The sequence below is a fragment of the Aspergillus brasiliensis genome (assembly GCF_001889945.1).
Source record: "Aspergillus brasiliensis CBS 101740 unplaced genomic scaffold ASPBRscaffold_9, whole genome shotgun sequence".
Taxonomy (NCBI): domain Eukaryota; kingdom Fungi; phylum Ascomycota; class Eurotiomycetes; order Eurotiales; family Aspergillaceae; genus Aspergillus; species Aspergillus brasiliensis.
The window spans coordinates 1,232,512-1,250,206 of NW_027137450.1; the positions used below are offsets into that span (position 1 = coordinate 1,232,512).

The 17,695-nt window shown below is 50.0% G+C and overlaps 9 protein-coding genes across 9 annotated transcripts; 4 read left to right on the forward strand and 5 right to left on the reverse strand.

Moving 5' to 3' along the window:
* Positions 1-112: 112 nt before the first annotated feature.
* Positions 113-1,384, reverse strand: ASPBRDRAFT_156848 (uncharacterized protein). Its single transcript, XM_067619412.1, has 5 exons — positions 1,138-1,384; positions 813-1,060; positions 656-749; positions 527-599; positions 113-458 (listed from the first exon to the last, which is right to left on the reverse strand). Exons 1-5 carry the CDS (start codon positions 1,304-1,306, stop codon positions 320-322), a joined length of 723 nt encoding a protein of 240 aa, XP_067477461.1. The 5' UTR covers positions 1,307-1,384; the 3' UTR covers positions 113-319.
* A 697-nt stretch (positions 1,385-2,081) lies between these two features.
* ASPBRDRAFT_76762 (aspartate aminotransferase family protein) lies at positions 2,082-3,550 on the reverse strand. Its single transcript, XM_067629332.1, has 3 exons — positions 3,002-3,550; positions 2,592-2,942; positions 2,082-2,563 (listed from the first exon to the last, which is right to left on the reverse strand). The coding sequence occupies exons 1-3, from the start codon at positions 3,470-3,472 to the stop codon at positions 2,138-2,140; spliced, it is 1,248 nt and encodes a 415-aa protein (XP_067477462.1). The 5' UTR covers positions 3,473-3,550; the 3' UTR covers positions 2,082-2,137.
* A 427-nt stretch (positions 3,551-3,977) lies between these two features.
* ASPBRDRAFT_678959 (uncharacterized protein) lies at positions 3,978-4,922 on the forward strand (the record flags this gene model as incomplete). Its single annotated transcript, XM_067628976.1, has 1 exon — positions 3,978-4,922. One exon carries the CDS (start codon positions 3,978-3,980, stop codon positions 4,920-4,922), a length of 945 nt encoding a protein of 314 aa, XP_067477463.1.
* A 63-nt stretch (positions 4,923-4,985) lies between these two features.
* ASPBRDRAFT_45510 (uncharacterized protein) lies at positions 4,986-6,944 on the reverse strand. The gene is made up of 4 exons (XM_067625425.1): positions 6,784-6,944; positions 6,519-6,720; positions 5,912-6,456; positions 4,986-5,853 (listed from the first exon to the last, which is right to left on the reverse strand). Exons 1-4 carry the CDS (start codon positions 6,872-6,874, stop codon positions 5,282-5,284), a joined length of 1,410 nt encoding a protein of 469 aa, XP_067477464.1. The 5' UTR covers positions 6,875-6,944; the 3' UTR covers positions 4,986-5,281.
* A 428-nt stretch (positions 6,945-7,372) lies between these two features.
* ASPBRDRAFT_45511 (uncharacterized protein) lies at positions 7,373-10,191 on the reverse strand. The gene is made up of 2 exons (XM_067625426.1): positions 9,983-10,191; positions 7,373-9,929 (listed from the first exon to the last, which is right to left on the reverse strand). The coding sequence occupies exons 1-2, from the start codon at positions 10,051-10,053 to the stop codon at positions 7,442-7,444; spliced, it is 2,559 nt and encodes an 852-aa protein (XP_067477465.1). The 5' UTR covers positions 10,054-10,191; the 3' UTR covers positions 7,373-7,441.
* Positions 10,192-10,942: 751 nt separating this feature from the next.
* On the reverse strand, positions 10,943-11,653 carry ASPBRDRAFT_45514 (uncharacterized protein). The gene is made up of 4 exons (XM_067625428.1): positions 11,606-11,653; positions 11,421-11,504; positions 11,123-11,362; positions 10,943-10,973 (listed from the first exon to the last, which is right to left on the reverse strand). The coding sequence occupies exons 1-3, from the start codon at positions 11,624-11,626 to the stop codon at positions 11,291-11,293; spliced, it is 177 nt and encodes a 58-aa protein (XP_067477466.1). The 5' UTR covers positions 11,627-11,653; the 3' UTR covers positions 10,943-10,973; positions 11,123-11,290.
* On the forward strand, positions 11,265-12,185 carry ASPBRDRAFT_652463 (uncharacterized protein). Its single transcript, XM_067628518.1, has one exon. It carries the CDS (start codon positions 11,640-11,642, stop codon positions 11,868-11,870), a length of 231 nt encoding a protein of 76 aa, XP_067477467.1. The 5' UTR covers positions 11,265-11,639; the 3' UTR covers positions 11,871-12,185.
* A 645-nt stretch (positions 12,186-12,830) lies between these two features.
* On the forward strand, positions 12,831-14,836 carry ASPBRDRAFT_105584 (uncharacterized protein; the record flags this gene model as incomplete). Its single annotated transcript, XM_067616577.1, has 2 exons — positions 12,831-13,112; positions 13,169-14,836. Coding segments are annotated over 2 exons (1,950 nt in total), but the record flags the coding sequence as incomplete, so codon positions are not given.
* Positions 14,837-14,887: 51 nt separating this feature from the next.
* On the forward strand, positions 14,888-16,892 carry ASPBRDRAFT_56939 (ankyrin repeat domain-containing protein; the record flags this gene model as incomplete). The annotated part of the gene is made up of 3 exons (XM_067627656.1): positions 14,888-15,151; positions 15,770-16,199; positions 16,876-16,892. 3 exons carry the CDS (start codon positions 14,888-14,890, stop codon positions 16,890-16,892), a joined length of 711 nt encoding a protein of 236 aa, XP_067477469.1.
* Between the last annotated feature and the right edge of the window lie 803 nt (positions 16,893-17,695).

Sequence of the window (17,695 nt, forward strand, 5' to 3'; positions counted from 1 at the left end):
GTATTCAACAAGACCCCCGATGGTCTGGTTGGTTCATGGCGTTCGGCTGTGATGGTAATTATTGTAACCGAAAAGTCACCAGAAATGGCTATAATAATATGCAGTCTATCTTGCAGATTATTGCTCAGTTTCGTAATGATATTATCCATGAAGAGAAAGAACCCATACACCTCTCACGCCATCTATCGCTAGTATACATAATACAAAAAGGTCATTACAGTCCCATAATAATACACCGGTCTATACAAGTACAGTCATCAGTGATCCAGACATTAGGTATCATCCACTCTCATCATTACCATCATAACGGAGAAACAAATTATACCCCATTGATGGCTTTATCCTCGGTAGCTGGAGTAATCTCCCCCGTATCAGCCGCACTACCCATTTGCCGACCGTACGCCGACTTGGGTCCATATTGATCGTCGTGGCGTTGCGATAGGAAGAGAATAACGGTGCTATAGAGTAGTAATCATTAGCATATCTTATCATTCCACATATGGCAAAGAAAGGAAGGATAACCTACCTAACAGTCGTAAATACCCACCCCGGCCACGCCAGGACAGCGGATGCGATTGCCCGCGGGTTTGTGTGATATTCTATCATGCCTTGTTAGCACAAAGCAACAATACACTGTCAATTAGGAGAGACATACTCAAAGCAGGCTTCTTCGTCGTCTCCTCCCAGAACGCCCGTGCCGTTGATGGATCCGTTCCATCGATACGGGCACTTCCAGTCGCTGTGATGATCTATTCCATTATTAACCATCCATCCATCCCCCAAATCTGTCTGTAAATGAAAGGGGTATGTACCGTCATCGTCAACGCCGAACTCAGCATCATAACCGACACAATCACCGCACAGATCTTCCAGGCCAACCGGACGGAGCGACTCTCGTGGCGTTCGGGCCAGAAGAGATCGAAGAAAAAGGCTCCACCGAAGATGAACGCGACGGCGATTCCGACGAAGATGTTGTATGAGGCGGCGCCGATGAAGTCGTTGTTGTAGACGTAGATTCCGGGATGTTGGTTTTCGATTTCGTCTTGTTGGTCGAGGTAGTCTGTATAGAGAACCTGTTAGCACTTGCGAACAGTGTTCTAACTAGTGAGTTGGATGGATGGAAGGGATAATACTAACCAGACAACGCGGCCGTGCCCACCGACTCGGAACAAACGCAGAAAATCATCGCCAGCTGATAGACAATCATCTTTGTGCGACGGAGATGATATATCCGGGTGAACATGTAGGAGCTCTTGAATTTGCTCCATTGCATTTCATGGAGGTCTAGCCCCCAGATGACTGCCATTATCGATAGTGTTTAGGATTAGAAGATAAAGGGGGGATGGAATCGATGAGAATAAACGAGCAATATCCTGCTCCTTTATTTTCTTATATGAAAGTCTGCTAATGAGACAATGAAATAAAGGTAGGGACCACGTCAGGGCGGCATTGATAATCTTGTTTTGTCAGGGTCGGCGGAAGGGCGATCCGTGACGTCAGATGGGTCCAGCCCCGGTTCCACTGCTTTTGTCAGTGTCTGCACTCTGCATATTTGCAGCTACCGCGCTGGCATTCATTATTGGTTTACACGTGCTGGCGGTGGCGTTCCATGGCGCTTCGCTTATGCTGATGTCGTCGTTTGGGAGAGGGTCTGATGGGGGTCTGGATGGGGGTCTGGATGGGGTACTAGTAATTATCATCGGATGCAGGGCCGCACACTGATTTAAACCATTTGATTAAAAACAAGCCTGATCAGATAGTAATATCCATTATAGAAATAAGACAAGCTATAGAAGCAATGTTAAGCATGTTCTAAACTATACTGCACCGGTGGATCTGGCATCTTGGCCACCAGGAACATAACAATATTACCCATTCCGGCGATGGATTAGATCATCTTCCTCGTTCCTGTCTGAGCCAGTGATTTTCATCGTTCCGTCAGTGTCGGATAGGCGATGATGAAGGGGTCGATCTGCCTCGTAATTATTCGGCAATGATGTCAACGCGTTGGACAGACCGATGGAATCGATCCGCGTCAATTCCGAGATCGGAATTACGGCGACATCCGCTGTTCTATCAACGTCACGATGTCATTCTACTACTCGGTATATCATCTTTGAACTCTCGAAATCAGCTATTAGCTACAAACCAATACCTCCTCACAGAAATTCCTCGTCAACTCCAGCACCACATCCACATGCTTCTGCCGATGTACCAAATTCACCGCAAACGACCCCCGATGCGCCATATACACGCCCTCACTCAGCAAATAGAAATAATACAGCTCCCGAATGATGTCCCCCTTCTCCCCGAGGAACTTCACTCCCACCGCACTCCCAATGCCACTAACCACCACCTGAAGGTCAGGACACTTATCAGCAAAAATTCGACATAATCCCTCCCTCAGCCAATCCCCCAAATCATTCGCCCTCTCCAACGCCTCCCGACTCATCAACTTCGCCGCTACCACACCCGCAGTCATCGAAAACACATTATTATTCCACGTCCCCGTATGAAACAACGACTGCTCCATCCCCGGCTCAAACAACCGCATAATCTCTCTCTTCCCACCAAATGCACCGAACGAGAACCCCGCCGCCGAAATGCTTCCCTAACGTCGTCATATCTGGCACAATACCATACCGTTCCTGAAGTCCACCGTAGCAGAGTCGCGAAGTGACGACTTCATCGAAGATCAGTACCGCCTGCCGCTGGGTTGCTTCATCCCGTAAGAATCGCAAGAAGGAGTAATCAGCGGGGATCATCCCTCCGGCAGCTTGCATGGGTTCGACGAGGATGGCAGCAATGTCCGGGGTGAGTTTTGCTTGGGTATCTGGGATATCATTGTAGTTTGCGACGATGAATTCATGGGGCAGGTTGAGGGCGGTGTTAGCCCCGAAGGTGAGTGTGCCGCCGTGGTAGCCGTTTCGGAAGACGAGGATCTGGAGATATCTTAGCTTTGAACTACTCACTTCAACGGGTAAGAGGATAAGGAGGGAACCTTCTTCCTGCCAGTATATGCGACAGCTACCCCCAAAGCCAACATATTCGCTTCCGTTCCGGAGTTACAGAACCGAATTGCGTCTATGCTTGGGAACCGCGAGACGAGGAGTTGCGCTAATTCGCTTTCTTTGCTGTTGATCCCGCCTAGCGTGAACCCTTGCTGGGTGACGGTGTGGATGGCTTCGATGATGGCTGGGTGGGAGTGCCCGAACATTCCGGCTGTGTACTCGGAGATGAAGTCTAGGTATTCGTCTCCGTCGAGCGAGGTGAGGTAGCAGCCATGTCCACCACGGAAGACGAGTGGGTGCGGAGCGTGAACGAGTACGCCGCGCGAGGTGCCGCTGGGGATGCTGGTGCTGGCGGATTGGATGGCTTCGTATGATTTGGGGTTCTTGGTGCGGAAAATGTTGGTATAATGAGTCAGGGCGTGGTCGAGAGATGTGAATGGGGGATTGTCTGACTGGGTCATGGCGGGATGTTCTATATAAAGGCTGTGATCGCAGAGGGCTCTTGAGTATATCAATGGGTGTAGGAAGTGTTCAAGAAGGTTGAGTCTGACACGGAGATTTAAAGATGGATGTTGCACAAGCCGTGCGGGGTTCAGGTTCAGAGACAATCGAGATAAGCATCGGCCGATCTTCACCGATCTGATGCTGATTGGACTTGATGTAGTATAGATACCCACGATAGTTGTGTCTTGGTTTTTCAATTGCGAATAGAAGATGAACAATAAAAAGCAGACTGATGGATAGCGCTCGTATAGGAAACCTTTACCCAAATAGGAAGTCGATACGGCTTCAGGCCAACTAATCACGTGACCCATATAGTGAATGTTCCACATCACCAGAATGAATTGTTACGCGTGCCCACCGCCTGCATTCATACATTAGGATAAATAATATAAGGACCACGCTGTCCAAGTCAACTGCCCAGATTCTGTCTGTGTTCTACCCTTGACAGCAGCAACAGCCAAGATGCTGCGATGGCTAATCCCCCGTATCCTTTTTCCAGACTTCATCTGGCCAAACAATATCCCAGCAGTCCCAAGCGACCAAATTCCACCCATCCCTCAGCCCACCCACCCCCTCATCCGGCGCTTTTGGGGCATCGTCCATTATTATCTGCGAAAATTCTCTTATTCATACTGTGGCTGGATTGGAATCCCTTATAATAACCAGGTCGCTGAACTCCCCTTTGGACTCGTTCTAAAATGGTCCGACGGTACTCGACTAGAGGAGGTATTAACCATGCAAGTTGCCAGAAAAGCCGGCCTCCCAGTTCCCAAAGTGATTTGCTATGGAGATCACCCGGATACTCCCCACGCGCCTGTTTCGATCCTGATGACCCGAGTATCTGGCACAGAACTAGGTCAAGTCTACAAAACACTCAGTGACGAAGAAAAGATTTCAATAACCGATCAACTTGATCTGTATCTGAAAACAATCCGAAAGTGGAAAAGCCCGTGGGGTGAGAACCGAATCTGTTCTCTGATCGGCACGCCGATTCGCAGTATCCGGGTCCCAGAGCATCGTATGGGTCCCTTTGAGTCAGAGCAGGAACTGAACGGCTATCTCATCGAGCCTGCCTGCCCAGGTGCATGTCGATCGGAGATGGAGTACGAGGCTGCGATGGATCGTGCGAAGAAAATGCAGGGCTTGTCTCATCGGATTGTCTTCAATCATGGTGATTTGCAACATCATAATATTATGGTACAGGGTGGCCACATCACAGGATTCCTGGATTGGGAGGCAGCCGGCTGGTATCCTGAGTATTGGGAGTTCACGACACCGATGAGGTTTGCGAGTGAAGACTTCTGGTGGTATCATTTTATATCAGCACTTGGGGGGAAGGATTATCTACTGGAGTTGGATTGTGACCGCGCATTGAATACTTTGACCAATTTCTCTTATATCTGGTGATTGCTTTCTGGCTTTCACTCAGGATGACGTACTACTTCAATGAGCCTGATGTTCTTAGCAGAGCCTTCTCACCCTGGTATCAGAGATCTCGGCGAGATGAAGTTCTCCCTTATGCAATAATGACCTAAGTCGCAGCAGAACAAGGACTATTACTATTGCGAGTGCTGCCAGATTAGACACCAATAAGCATACTTATGGGTGGAGTTATAGGACATGACCAGAGAATATATTCCTAGAACCACCTTCAGTAAATGTCCTTACTATCTCAGCCATCCACCCCACAAATACTTGCTCATGCAGCACTAACATTCTCCACCCTCGCCGTCCCCCCCTTCCCATCCTCCGTCTGCAACTCCACCTCATCCCCATCCCCATCCCTCGGTCCATCCAATACCTTCTTCTCCCCCGAAACATTCACATCCGTGGTCCGATGTCCATCCAACCACTTCCGACTCACCGTATTCGCATAGATCGGGAATATCCACGCGAGGACATAAAACGCCGTCGGGATCGCCATTGCCTTGTGAAAATTGCCCGTATGCGTCGCCACAGCGCCGGTCATGGGCGGGATGGCAGCTCCGCCGGAGATGGCGGCCACGAGCATGCTGCCGCCGCGTTTGGTGTGTTGGCCGAGACCGCGGAGGGCGAGGGTGAAGATTGTGGCGAAGCAGGCCTGTATACATTTCTATATTAGTATATGGTGAAGGGGGATGGGGTGGGAGCAGGTAGTGTACGCTTTCAAAGCACAGGACGAGGATTAACATGGCTACGCTGGTCGGGCCAGACGTGGTGGTTGCAGCGACACCGAAAATGAAGCAGAGCCCTAGGTATGTGGCGAGGATGTATCGAGGTTTTACACCGACAGTGATGAGGCCGCTGGAGACGAAGCGCATGAAGGTATACAAGCCTTGGCCGACGGCGAGGAGGTCGGCTGATCACATATCAGAATTGTCAGTTTTGGTGACTGAGTCGGGAGAGGGTGAACATACACGACTTGGCAGCACTATACCCTGCCTCCTCCGCGAAATTGATAAAGTAATTCGCGACCGCCACCTGCGCCCCAGTATAGCAAAACTCACTCCATACCCCCAGGAACAGGTTATACTGCTTCTTGAACGGCCCGACATCCTTCTCGGAGATGTCTCGCTCCTGCAGACCCATGTCTGCATCAGTGACCTCCGGCATGGGCGCGATATAGAACAGCGGGACAAGCAGGGCCACGAAGCATGCGACACCTAGGTACACCCATTGCACGTTCTTCAGTCCCTGCTGGGTATCGACGGTGTTGGCGAAGAAAACGCGTGAGGCGAGAAGTGGTGCCACGAAGGTCCCCACCCCCTGGATGCCCTGCGCTAGGTTCAGTCGGATCTCGGAGTATCGAGGCGGACCGCAGATGGCGAGGAAGTTGTCGGCTCCGGTTTCGAGGGTCGAGAGGCCGGCGCCGACGACGAACATGCTGCCGCAGAATCCGCCGAAGGAGGCTTTGACCCCGCTGGGCCAGAAGAGGAGGCACCCGATTGTCATGACGCAGAGGCTGTATCCCTCGGATGTTAGTTGTACGCGGTGATCGGGCTGTGGCGGCGGTGGTGGTCTTACCCAGTCATGAAGGTTACGCGGAATCCGAATCGGCGGAGGATCCACCCCGAGACTGTTAGTGGACACAGGAAGTATGCGCCAAAGTATGCGGCGGATAGACCCGATGACATGCTTGCGGTGATGTTGAGTTCATCTTGGAAGTGCGAGTTGAGGGTATCGAGGAGGCCGTAAGCAAAGCCCCAGAGGAAGAAGAGGATGGTCACTAGGGACCAGATGTTAGCTGGTCATGAGGTGGGTTAGGTTGGGGGGAGGGGAGGCAGCAAACCGAGAAAATTGGGAAAAAGAGACTGCTTGAGCGTGATGCCCGAACCATCAGTGATGGCCCTGTCGTCGATTGTGATGCGGCGTCGCCACATGCTGGGCTATCTCAGCAGAAGGGGTAGTAGAGCAGATACTGAAACAAAAGGGACAACTGCTGGATTGAGGGTACAACCACGATGCTGCATTAGGGTCAGCGCTCCTTTTATCCAGCCTGCATCTGGAGAACCAAGCTTCTGGGGCTTCGGGATAATCGAGACCGAAAAAACAAGCCATGTGCTTGATCAGAAGGCTCGAGAGCTGATGGGAAAAGGCGCACAATCCATAGGGAGTGGCCCAAGCCGAGGCCAGACCAGGATCTCTCGACGACTGTTGGTTATGAAACGCCACAAGACAGGCGGATATGCTATGGCCGGCCGCGTGGCCCTCAGACCGCATCAAGTCAGGGTTGCGATTGGCTGCATTGTTGGGCTGGGGTACAGGCGAGAAATTAGCTATTTATTTAGGTTTTGCGGGGATCCCCACCGGTGCGTTCAAAGCCCGAAAGGGCTCATCTTATTATTTCCATGAGATGAGAGCTACTGAATACTGGATATCTCGATATGTGCAGTTTTAGCTATATGAGAGACAACTGGTATGTACATCCTCAAAGTGTCATGCTAGGCTCAACCTCTAACGGCATGGATATCAGTACATGATCCTCCAGACACCTGAACCTCCAACTTGTCTTTGCCATCGGTCTGTTGTGCTCCATCCACCGAATACGACTTGACAGTAAATGGCAATCTGACAATACCCTGTGTATCACTAGGCCCACACACGCTCAACTGCACGCTCGTGCCATTCAACCGCCAACTAGCCTGGATTGCTCCGCGAGGAGTAGGCACTCTGCCCCGTGCCCAGGAAAGATTTACATCCAGCATCGCTGGACGGAACTCCCACTCAGAAAATCCTGCCGAATTCGCCTGGACGCCCAGCACATATTCCGAGAGAACGTACGTTGGCGCAGCTCCCCAGGGGTGCGCATGCGATGTGTAGAAATCTAGTCCAGGACGGCCATCCGGGTACAGATATTCCCAACTCGTGCCAGTATAGTATTGATCCTGGGTCACCATGGCAGCCCAGAGCTGGTCGAGGAGCACGCTAATAGCGGTTGATCTTGCTTGGCTGGAATTGGGGCTATTGCGACTCTCCTGCAGGATCGCTTCGAGGAGGAACCCCGTGAGAAACGGTGCGAGGTTAGTCGATGATGAGTTGGCAACGGAGGTCGACGTTTTGTAGCCAATTCCAAGCCGAAGTGACGATAGTGCTGCGAGCGAGGATTCTGCTTGTGTGGCGTTGGCCACTCCAGCAAGAATAGCCCAGGCGCTCCCAGTAATGGACTGCTCGGTTGGATCGCTCAGATCGGTCGCATAGTATCCATAGTGGGAATTCCAGAGTCGTTGGCGGACGGCTTTTTTCGTCGAATTCGCCAAGCCAGTCCATGTTGTCGCGACGTCTGTCTCATGCATGGCGGATGCAACATCGGCCATCTGGTCGAGTGTGTGAGCAAGAAGCGACGATATTGCTGTGCCATTGTCAGATCCTGAGAAGAATCGCCCGACGTCGGTGGCGACCGCCAGCCCAGATTGGTCATCGATCAAGGGCAGGATAGCTTCGACTCCCTTCTTGACCTTCGTCCAATGCTTGGCCACGAACGCTTTATCGCCAGAATTTCTGTAGTGACCGGCAAAGGCATTGAGGAGGAAAAGCTGGTAATCCAGAAGTCCGAAAGAAGAATACGTGTCAACATATTTCGCCGACTGGCCCAAGGCAGGTGACATGCTGAAGTAGCCGGCATACTGCGACGAATCCGGTGCCTGACGGTCAATCCAGTATTCCAAGGATCCGGTTATGAAGTCGGATCGATAAGTGCTGGACTGGATGACACGATAAGTGTGTACGAAATCACCGCTCCAGACAAGACGGTCCCTTTTCGCGCCATCGAGGCAGACGGAGTGTTTACTCGCCATCACTCCATATTCTTCCAGGACAGAGCTGGCCGTCATCGGATTCTGGTACAGCAGGGTACCATTCTGCGCATGAACCTCAACATCCTTGACAAGGGCAATTTGATCCTGGTATGGCCCAAAGCCCCAGGTGCCGCCTGTCAGACTGCCGGAGGAACCCGTACTGCCGGAAACGATTTGCAGGTCCTCCAGTGCCACGAACGTCTCCGTTCCATTGATAGTAACGCCGTATCCGGTCGCATTAATAGTTGTCGTGATCTCATACCATTGTCCCTCCTTGACCTCAACTGCCAAGGGGTAATGGTTCACTTTCCCGGTGGTGAGAGAGGTCTGATTCACCAGGTTCCACCCGTAACCCACAGCAAGCGTGTTGGCCGGGACGATAGTTCGGTTGGTGTTGACGAAGGTCGAGCCAGCAGGATATTCACTGGTAAGGACAAAGTATGGACCCAATCCACCTACGCCGGAAGCGACCTTCCAGCCTGTTCCTCCACGGACAATCTTAGTCTGGAAGGTCATGGTGTAATTGCCAAAGGAAGCTCCTGCCACTGACTGAGCAGGTTGCTGTCCCCGGAGATACACTCCATCTTCAGTGATTTCCCATGTTGACGGCGCGGTATCTGCAGCAATGCATGCTTGCTGGACGGTGCGTGGCCCTAAGGCCCAGATTTTATTATACAGATCGTTCGAGCTTTCGAAGAAACCAGGCAGCTCGTCCACCGCAGTGCGATCGTTTCCAGATTTGATACCTGCTTGGCATATACGGACACTGCCCTCTGTGAGGAGCTTGAGGTTCTGCCAGCGAAGGCCTCCCTGGATAAAGAATGACTCCACCGTTCCGGGAGAAGTGACATTGAAAGTTTCAACACGGAAGGTGTTGGACAGGCCATTGGAGAACGTCCATGGGCCGTCACCAAACGGCTCCTCAAGACCCGGTTTGGTTTCGGTATACTTCGCCTCGATCTGGACTGCAGTGGACAAAGAGTCCACATGGAAGAAAGGGAAGCCTCCAACCTCGGTACCGTAGTCTAGGGTAACCAATGGGCTCCTTTGGTCCAGAGTAAAGCAGGATGCGTTCCCATGCTGGGTATAGTTTGTGAATCCTGAGCTCGTTTCGTATCGGGTAGGAAGTACGGTTGTGACACTATTAGTTTGTCAGCAATAACAAGTCTGTGATAATTATATGTTTATACTCGCCTTTGGGCACTTATGAGCGACGCGAACAGCAAGCTGCTGCAGGCGAAGATGGCCGATTGCTTCCCGGGCATTTTGACCTGTGGCTGTCAGGGAATCCATCCTGCCAGCTGCCTCCAATGCTGCCATTCAAATAAGGACCCTGGGTAGTGGAATCCCATCAGGCACCAGCTTTACCCCAGCCGTCGACTTTCTTCAGCTGTCGGTCAGTGGATCGGGATGTGGGCACACTTGAAGCTATCCATCGTGGCGATTGGTGCACGGGCTATCGCTTCCCCGACAAAGTCCCCATTCAGGGTCTTTTCCCCGCATTCCTCACGGGTTATTATGTGCCGAATTGCTAGCCATCCTTACTTCTTTTACCCTTAATGTTTGTTTTCCCCCTGATCCCTTAAGGCCCCAAGCAGAAGCTTTGATTTCTAAGCAGAGGGCAGTGACTAGTTAACTACAGTCCAACAGACGAAGGGCGACGAGGAGCAAACCGCCTTCCCCTTTCGAGACGGACTGAATAAATACCCGGCAGAACCACACCGCCTTGACAGTCACCGGACACAGTATTCGTCCTCAGGCTGCAACTGTTTTGCTGCCGAAGGCTTTGTGTCTCAGTCACCCACGAGTCACCCAAGGCACTACTAGTACTTCTTTCCCCCAATCTAGGATAAAGAATGATGCTTGTCGTCTCATGGAATCGAGCTTTGGGCAAATTACATCTCGTATTCACGGCCTCATTGAAAATCTAATAATGCCTGGTACGAATTGGATCTCAACATGAATCGGATGCGATCCTCCCTTTGCGCCTTTACACTGACTATCTTATTCAGGTCAGGCCACCATCAAAAATATATATCTATGGCCAATGGGCTCTCTCCGCAAACCAAGATGCAGCGATGTCGATCTGCGGGAGGCCTAACACGCCAACACGGGAAGATCATCGCCCTGCATTCCAAACTCGTATCCGAGGGCGGAGAATAAGCAAGTGACATGATAATGGAAGGTGACTTGCCCGGAGCTAGTATCCTTAAATGTCCAAGTTATAGCTCTAGCTGGAAGTTATCAGGCATTGGTACCTTCCGAAGGCCTTCTCAGAGGCCTGTTCAATCCCATGTATAAACGCACAACATGCCCTCAGCTAATCAACACCAGTCTTTGACCAAGATACCATGGCGACTCGAACATACTCCTGCTCACAGCTGGAGAATCAACCCCTAAGATGCGTCTAGATGACGTGAGACTACTATAGGCAAGTGCCTGTATAGCTGCACCAATTTGACCAGGCCCCTGTCAGTCAGTGAGCATCTCAGCTGCGGGGCTCTATCCGGGGTATCCGGTACAACTCCATTGGATAGCTACATTCCTGTCTAGAGCTGAGGGTGGCTCTGATTTGTGAGTATTGGGCTCTATTAAGCAACTACTTGGACGCCTCACACTCCTGTCCATTCAGGTCCAAGAGATGCCTCACGGGCATGATACGAGCACTCGTAACCAACACCAGCACAATACAGGTCTTTACAGCTACACAACTACAGTCAGTCCATCGAGAAATATAAATACCCCCTCAATTCCCCAACCTGTCTACCTACTCCACACGCATATCCTCGCATCATCATTGTCCTGATTCAGTTTTAGAAGATACAGACCAACAACCATTCACATTACCAAAATGCAACTCTTCTCAGCTCTCACCCTTACCGTCGTTACCACGCTACTCACCTCCGCTCATGGACTTGTCTATATCGGCGAAGCCTGCAGCGACAGCGCCGCTTACGACTGCACCCAGGATTATAGCTACATCGCCATCTGTAACGGCGCCCGATGGGTAGAGGCCGCCCAGTGTGGGGCTGGATGCTGCGCCTGGCCTGCGGGAGACCCGACACCGTTCTGCAGCTGCTAGACAATAGACTTTGGTAGGTGTACTTGAAGAATTCTGAGATGGAACGTGGATTGTGCTGATTTGGATATGTTGTGTCTCTTATCACAGAGCCATAACCTGAGTGTATATTGTCCTGTCGCTGGCAAAGCCTGGGGTGTATTCATTATTGCGCTTGGTGTGAAAATGTTATCTAAAATGTATCAGGGTTCTATGAGGGGCTGAGTGATGATGTCTGAGATAATTACAGGTTATATCCTGAAGGGGATAGCTGCATACTTCGCATGAATCAAGAAATCCTCAAGGCACAGTGCGACTTACGTCCGAGTAAAGACCAGCCACTAACTTCTTCCCACTAAGTAATGCATGTTGTAAGCAAATAGTGAAACATGTGTCTAGGAAGATAGCAATGCGAGGCCCCTCAATCATCAAGAAAGACCTGATGAACATGTGTCGATATTCCTTCCCTTTCTCTTTACAAACCTACAGCAGAGGGTCAATTTGCTTCGCCACTATCAAGTGAGACACTAAAGCGCTAGCCTAATTTGGCTTGGGACAGGAACTAGCTATAATCCTGTGCAATTATAGAGCGTGATTGGCCAATTATGGCCGCCATTTCCTTGCTGCGCCAACCCACCTCTCAAGGCGGGGCATTGGTCAAGGACCGTGTAGAGAGCATAAGATCTAACCGAACGGTGCGAATTTTGGCCTGTTTACATCACCCCTTAAAGCGGAAAAGCCGCGAAAGGGAGCCAAGAAATGCCCGATCTTCTCTCTAAAGCCAAATTATCATGGCTGAGAAGACGACGACATGAAGCGAAAGCTCTGCCTGCGAGAAGCGACTCTCCAAAAGGGGAAGATACTGGCATGTCAAAGAGTCTGGTGCCCAGGCAAGGTGATACTGACAGGCTTGACTTTCTTTCCGACGATCTCTGGGTTCAAGCTGAGCAGAAACTAAGGCAGAACAGTGAAATGGACAAGATCATGACATCTTCTGTTGAAATCTTGCAGTCCAATTACAATCTGATGTTTGATCCAGGATGCCAGAATCACCATAAACAGCTGTCTGAGTTCCTCAACACCAAGGCAACTCAAGTGGAGGAGAAGAAATGGGTGGTAAACCTAGGGACCCATGCTATCGTCGTCCGGGACCAACTTACCAAGGTGTTCCAAAACCTTCTGGCCATTAAAGATATTGTGACTACTGCGGCGAATGCAAGCCTACCAGCCTCAATTGCCTGTGCTGGGATAATGGCTTGTTTTACGGTAAGCACCGGTTTAGTACTCCCGATATGCTCTGGTTATAATCTAATCATGTTTAGACGGTCATTCAAGCAGCAGAGCAGCACTCCCAACTGCTACAGGGCTTAGGATCTATTTCCGAGTTGATTTGTCGACTGCACGTAATGGAGCGCCTCTATTTGAACTCGGACACTAAACAGGACACTGGCCTCCTTGATAACCTTCGGAAGAATATGATTTCTTTCTATTCAAAGATACTGGAGTTTCAAGCTCGAGCGCTCTGTTACTTACACAAGCCTCGCGCATCCCAATTCTGGAGGGATGTTCTTAAGCGGGACGGCTGGGCAGACCTGCTGCAAGAGTTTGAGCGGTACCAGAATACAATAGGACGAACTACTTCTGTCATTGCAGATGCAGGATCAAGGCAAAGACATGAAGAGCTCCAGGCGGAGTATAAAAGGATACTGGAGGCCTTACGCGATCGCGATACATGGACAACTACATCCAGTCGAGATGAGAAGGTGAAGCGGTTCCTCAACCTGCTCTACACTTGTCCCTATAAGGACCGAAAAGACCGAAACAGCAAGCGTGTCCCTGGAACCTGTGAATGGTTCACAGGACATCATAAATTCCATGCCTGGCAAGGAAGTTGGGGCAACGACCTCTCCGGTCTGCTATGGGTGTCAGCTGATCCAGGATGCGGCAAGTCGGTTTTGACTCGATATCTCGTGGATGAGGTTCTGCTCAGCAACATTGAGCGAACAGTGTGTTATTTCTTCTTCAAAGACGATTTTACCGATCAGAAGAGCGCAACAAGTGCGCTTTCGGTCATATTAAGACAGCTATTCATAGCGCAGCCCCACCTTTTGCACGATCCAATTATGGATAAACTGGACACTGACGGTGACAAACTCACCCAGTCATTCTCAGAGTTGTGGAGCATACTCACATCTGTTTCGGCCAATGGAGCGGCGGGTGAAATAATCTGTATCCTTGACGCTCTAGACGAGTGTCAGGATGAGGATCGGAAGAAACTCATTGATGCTGTCAAGGAATTCTACTCGGGGCCCCACACGAATAGCAAGCTAAAGTTCTTGATTACGAGTAGACCATATGAGCATATACGGCGTGGACTGTCCGAGCTCATCACAGAATTACCCACCATCCACTTAAGTGGTGAGGACGGGAAAGAGGCCGAGCAGATATCTCATGAGATAGACCTTGTCATCAGAAGAAGAGTGCACGACATCAGCAAGCAGAGGTCACTGATGGAACATGAATGCGCAATGCTCATAGACAGGCTTACGGCAGTTGAAAATCGCACTTATCTATGGGTGAGCCTGATATTGGATGTTCTCGAAAATACCCCGGAGTTCTCGAAAGGAAAAGTTCATCGGATACTGAGCGACTTACCCACCACCGTTGACAGTGCCTATGAGAGAATTTTAGATCGAAGTCCAGATAAAGAAAACGCTAAGGTCCTTCTCCATATCATTACGGCAGCTATGCGACCTCTTTCCCTGGAAGAGTTATCTCTTGCTCTAGCACTAAGCGCCGGTTGCCAAGCCCCTACAGATATAGCTGATAACATGGAGCCAACGTATCGCTTCAAAAAGACCTTAAGAGATCTTTGCGGGCTCTTTGTCATCATTCTGAATGATACGGTTTATCTTCTGCATCAGACCGCGAAAGAGTTTTTGGTCCGGGACAGTAACTCTACCATGGACGAAACCCTCTCCCAATCCACAAGATGGAAGCATTCGCTCCTTCCAGGTGAATCAAATCGGATGCTTGCAGAAATGTGCATTTCATGTATAGCTCTTGATCCCGATGATTTCCCCCAGGAATGTATGCTAGAGTACGCCTCTACTTACTGGGACACACATTTCCGCCAAGCACAAATTCCAGACGAGGACCCAGTGATAGGTCGCGCGATGTTGCTTTGCGAACCAAATTCGGATATATTTCGAACGTGGTCTAGGATTTATGAGGTGAAGACAGACATTGTTCCTGAGAGCACTTCACCACTTTTGATCGCATCATGCTTGGGTCTCATTGGTGTGGTCAAGTCCATTCTTGCCACAGGAAAAGCAAATCTCAACTCAAAGGATTCGGACTACGACCAGACACCGCTGTCATGGGCAGCGGAGCGTGGCCACGTGGCCGTTGTGAAGCTTCTGCTTGCCGCAGATGAGGTGGATATCGACTATAAAAACTCAATCGGGCGAACCCCATTGGCATTGGCAGCAGAGAATGGTCACGAGGAAGTGGTGAAGCTCCTTATCAGAGTGAATGTGGACATCGAATCGAAAGATGTGGCTGGCAGTACACCACTAGCATTGGCAGCTGATAATGGCCACGATGGAGTAGTAAGACTCCTAGTTGCTACAGGGAAAGCCGACATCGACTCCAGCGATTCATCGGGCAATACTCCCCTGTCCTTGGCAGCAGGATTTGGGCATGAGGCAGTGGTGAGGCTCCTTTTAGCCTCGGGGGAGGTTGATGTCAATTCTATGGATTCAAGGCGTAAGACCCCAATATCTCGGGCAGCTAAGCAAGGCTACGATGCAATAGTGAAGCTCCTTCTTGATACAGGAAAGACAGATGTGAACTGTAAGGATTCAGATGGTCGTACTCCTCTGTCTTTGGCAGCAGGAGAAGGCTATGAGATGATTGTGAAGCTGTTACTTGCTACTGAGGAGGTGAATGTCAACCTACAAGACCCAAGATATGGCAGGTCGCCACTTGCCTGGGCTGCTGGGCAAGGGCACGAGGGAGTGGTCAAGCTACTTCTTGCTACGGGGAAGGTGGATGTTGACTCGCGAAGTACGAGGGGCCACACCCCCTTGTCTTGGGTGGCTTGGGAGGGCCATGAGACCGTGGTGAATATACTTCTTGCTACTGGAGAAGTAGATGTTAACAGCAAAGATCTAGACGGTCGTACGCCGCTGTCTTGGGCAGCGGAGAATGGCAACGAGGCTGTTATAAAGCTCCTCATTGCTAGGGGAAAAGCAGATGTCCACGCCAGGGATGGAAATGAGCGGACCCCACTGGATTGGGTGGCAGAAAATGATCACCAGGGCGCGGTGGATATTCTCCGAATGTACCATTGTGTGGACCATCAGAAAGCTCTTTGAAAACAGACTTTCCACCGAGTATACTTCAAACAATTCTATAATATTATCCGATTCGTCCTTCGAGTATTCCATCGATGTCTATGGAAGAGATCGTTTCCTATCATCCTCATCTGGGATTCTCCTTCACAAATCAGCTGTACATAGCAGAGCACAATCCTTCCAAAAGCTACTAGCCCTCAGACCTACTATCACCCCCTATCCACCTCCGAAGACCGAACCCATTACGCCACCTAACCCGCAGCATCAACACCACCCACACCAACAACGGATACCCTACCATCAACACCACTCCCACAACTAGCCCAAGCCCCGGACGATCCGTATCAATCCATAGAGCACCAAAGCCTGTTCCCCGTCTGCAGCGGACACGATCCATCCGCGCGACGCTGACTATCCGTACATTGCTACCCCAAACCACTCAAAGAATAATACGACAAATTATCAATCGCATACTTAAGCAGGCGAGATATGATTGAACCACCACAAAACGCGCGGGGGGAGTCAGACTCATCGTACTCCCGAGAATAGTAAACGTAGACAAGTATAGAAAAAGGACTTGATTAGATTGAGAGAGATCTTGATTCGGAATAAGCTTTATACACAGAACCTAATACTAAATAAACTTCAATATGTAACGATGTTGATACTAGATCAGCTCTGCATGTGATAACCAATAGTACCCACAAGAGTATAGAAAAAGAAGTTGTAAATCCTGAAAAACCATCGACAATCTAACGTTCTAGAAGAATCAATCTTCTAATTGACGCGGATTTAGGAGACTTGTTTGATAATAGAATCATGATTTATATGTGGCTGTTATTATCCAGTGTTAGAAGTTGTCTGAATCTGCCACATCGCCGCGTGTGTGACCCCAAATTCGCACTGTATTACGAGATGGCTTGAAGTCTACGCCTGCCTGGTAGACAAGAAACCTACACCTCCTTCCTCCCCACATTACGCCATCATGAGCTTTAAGGTTAAACTTTAGTGACGTCTCTGGCCCCTTCAGAAAAACCTGTATATACATCTTTCCCAGTTAAGAAGACTACAATCATGGGCGTTCTTAGTAGCCGATAAGCATGTTATAGTACGAACATCCCTCTCCAGACTAATGCAGCCAACCGTTCTAGCAGCATACCTCTGCACCGCGATATCATGATATAAACTTCCAGACCCACCACAGTTGATGTGTCATTTTTATGCTGCTTATTGGATACAAGTTAAATAGTAAGGTTGTTACAAGGATGGGCTGCAGTTCTTTTATAATAGTTGCAAAAACATGGTGATTATAATCCCACCATACGGCAAAGAAGAGCGTACATGTTGTTATTTAGATCCAACCTTGTCTAAGAAAGATATCATTCCCACAGGACCATTGACCAGCAAGCGGTATGTCTCATCCAAATACGGAACTCCCAATCTGGGTCCCCGATCGCTCCATTTGGGAAGATCTGCCCGCGGAAACGAAAT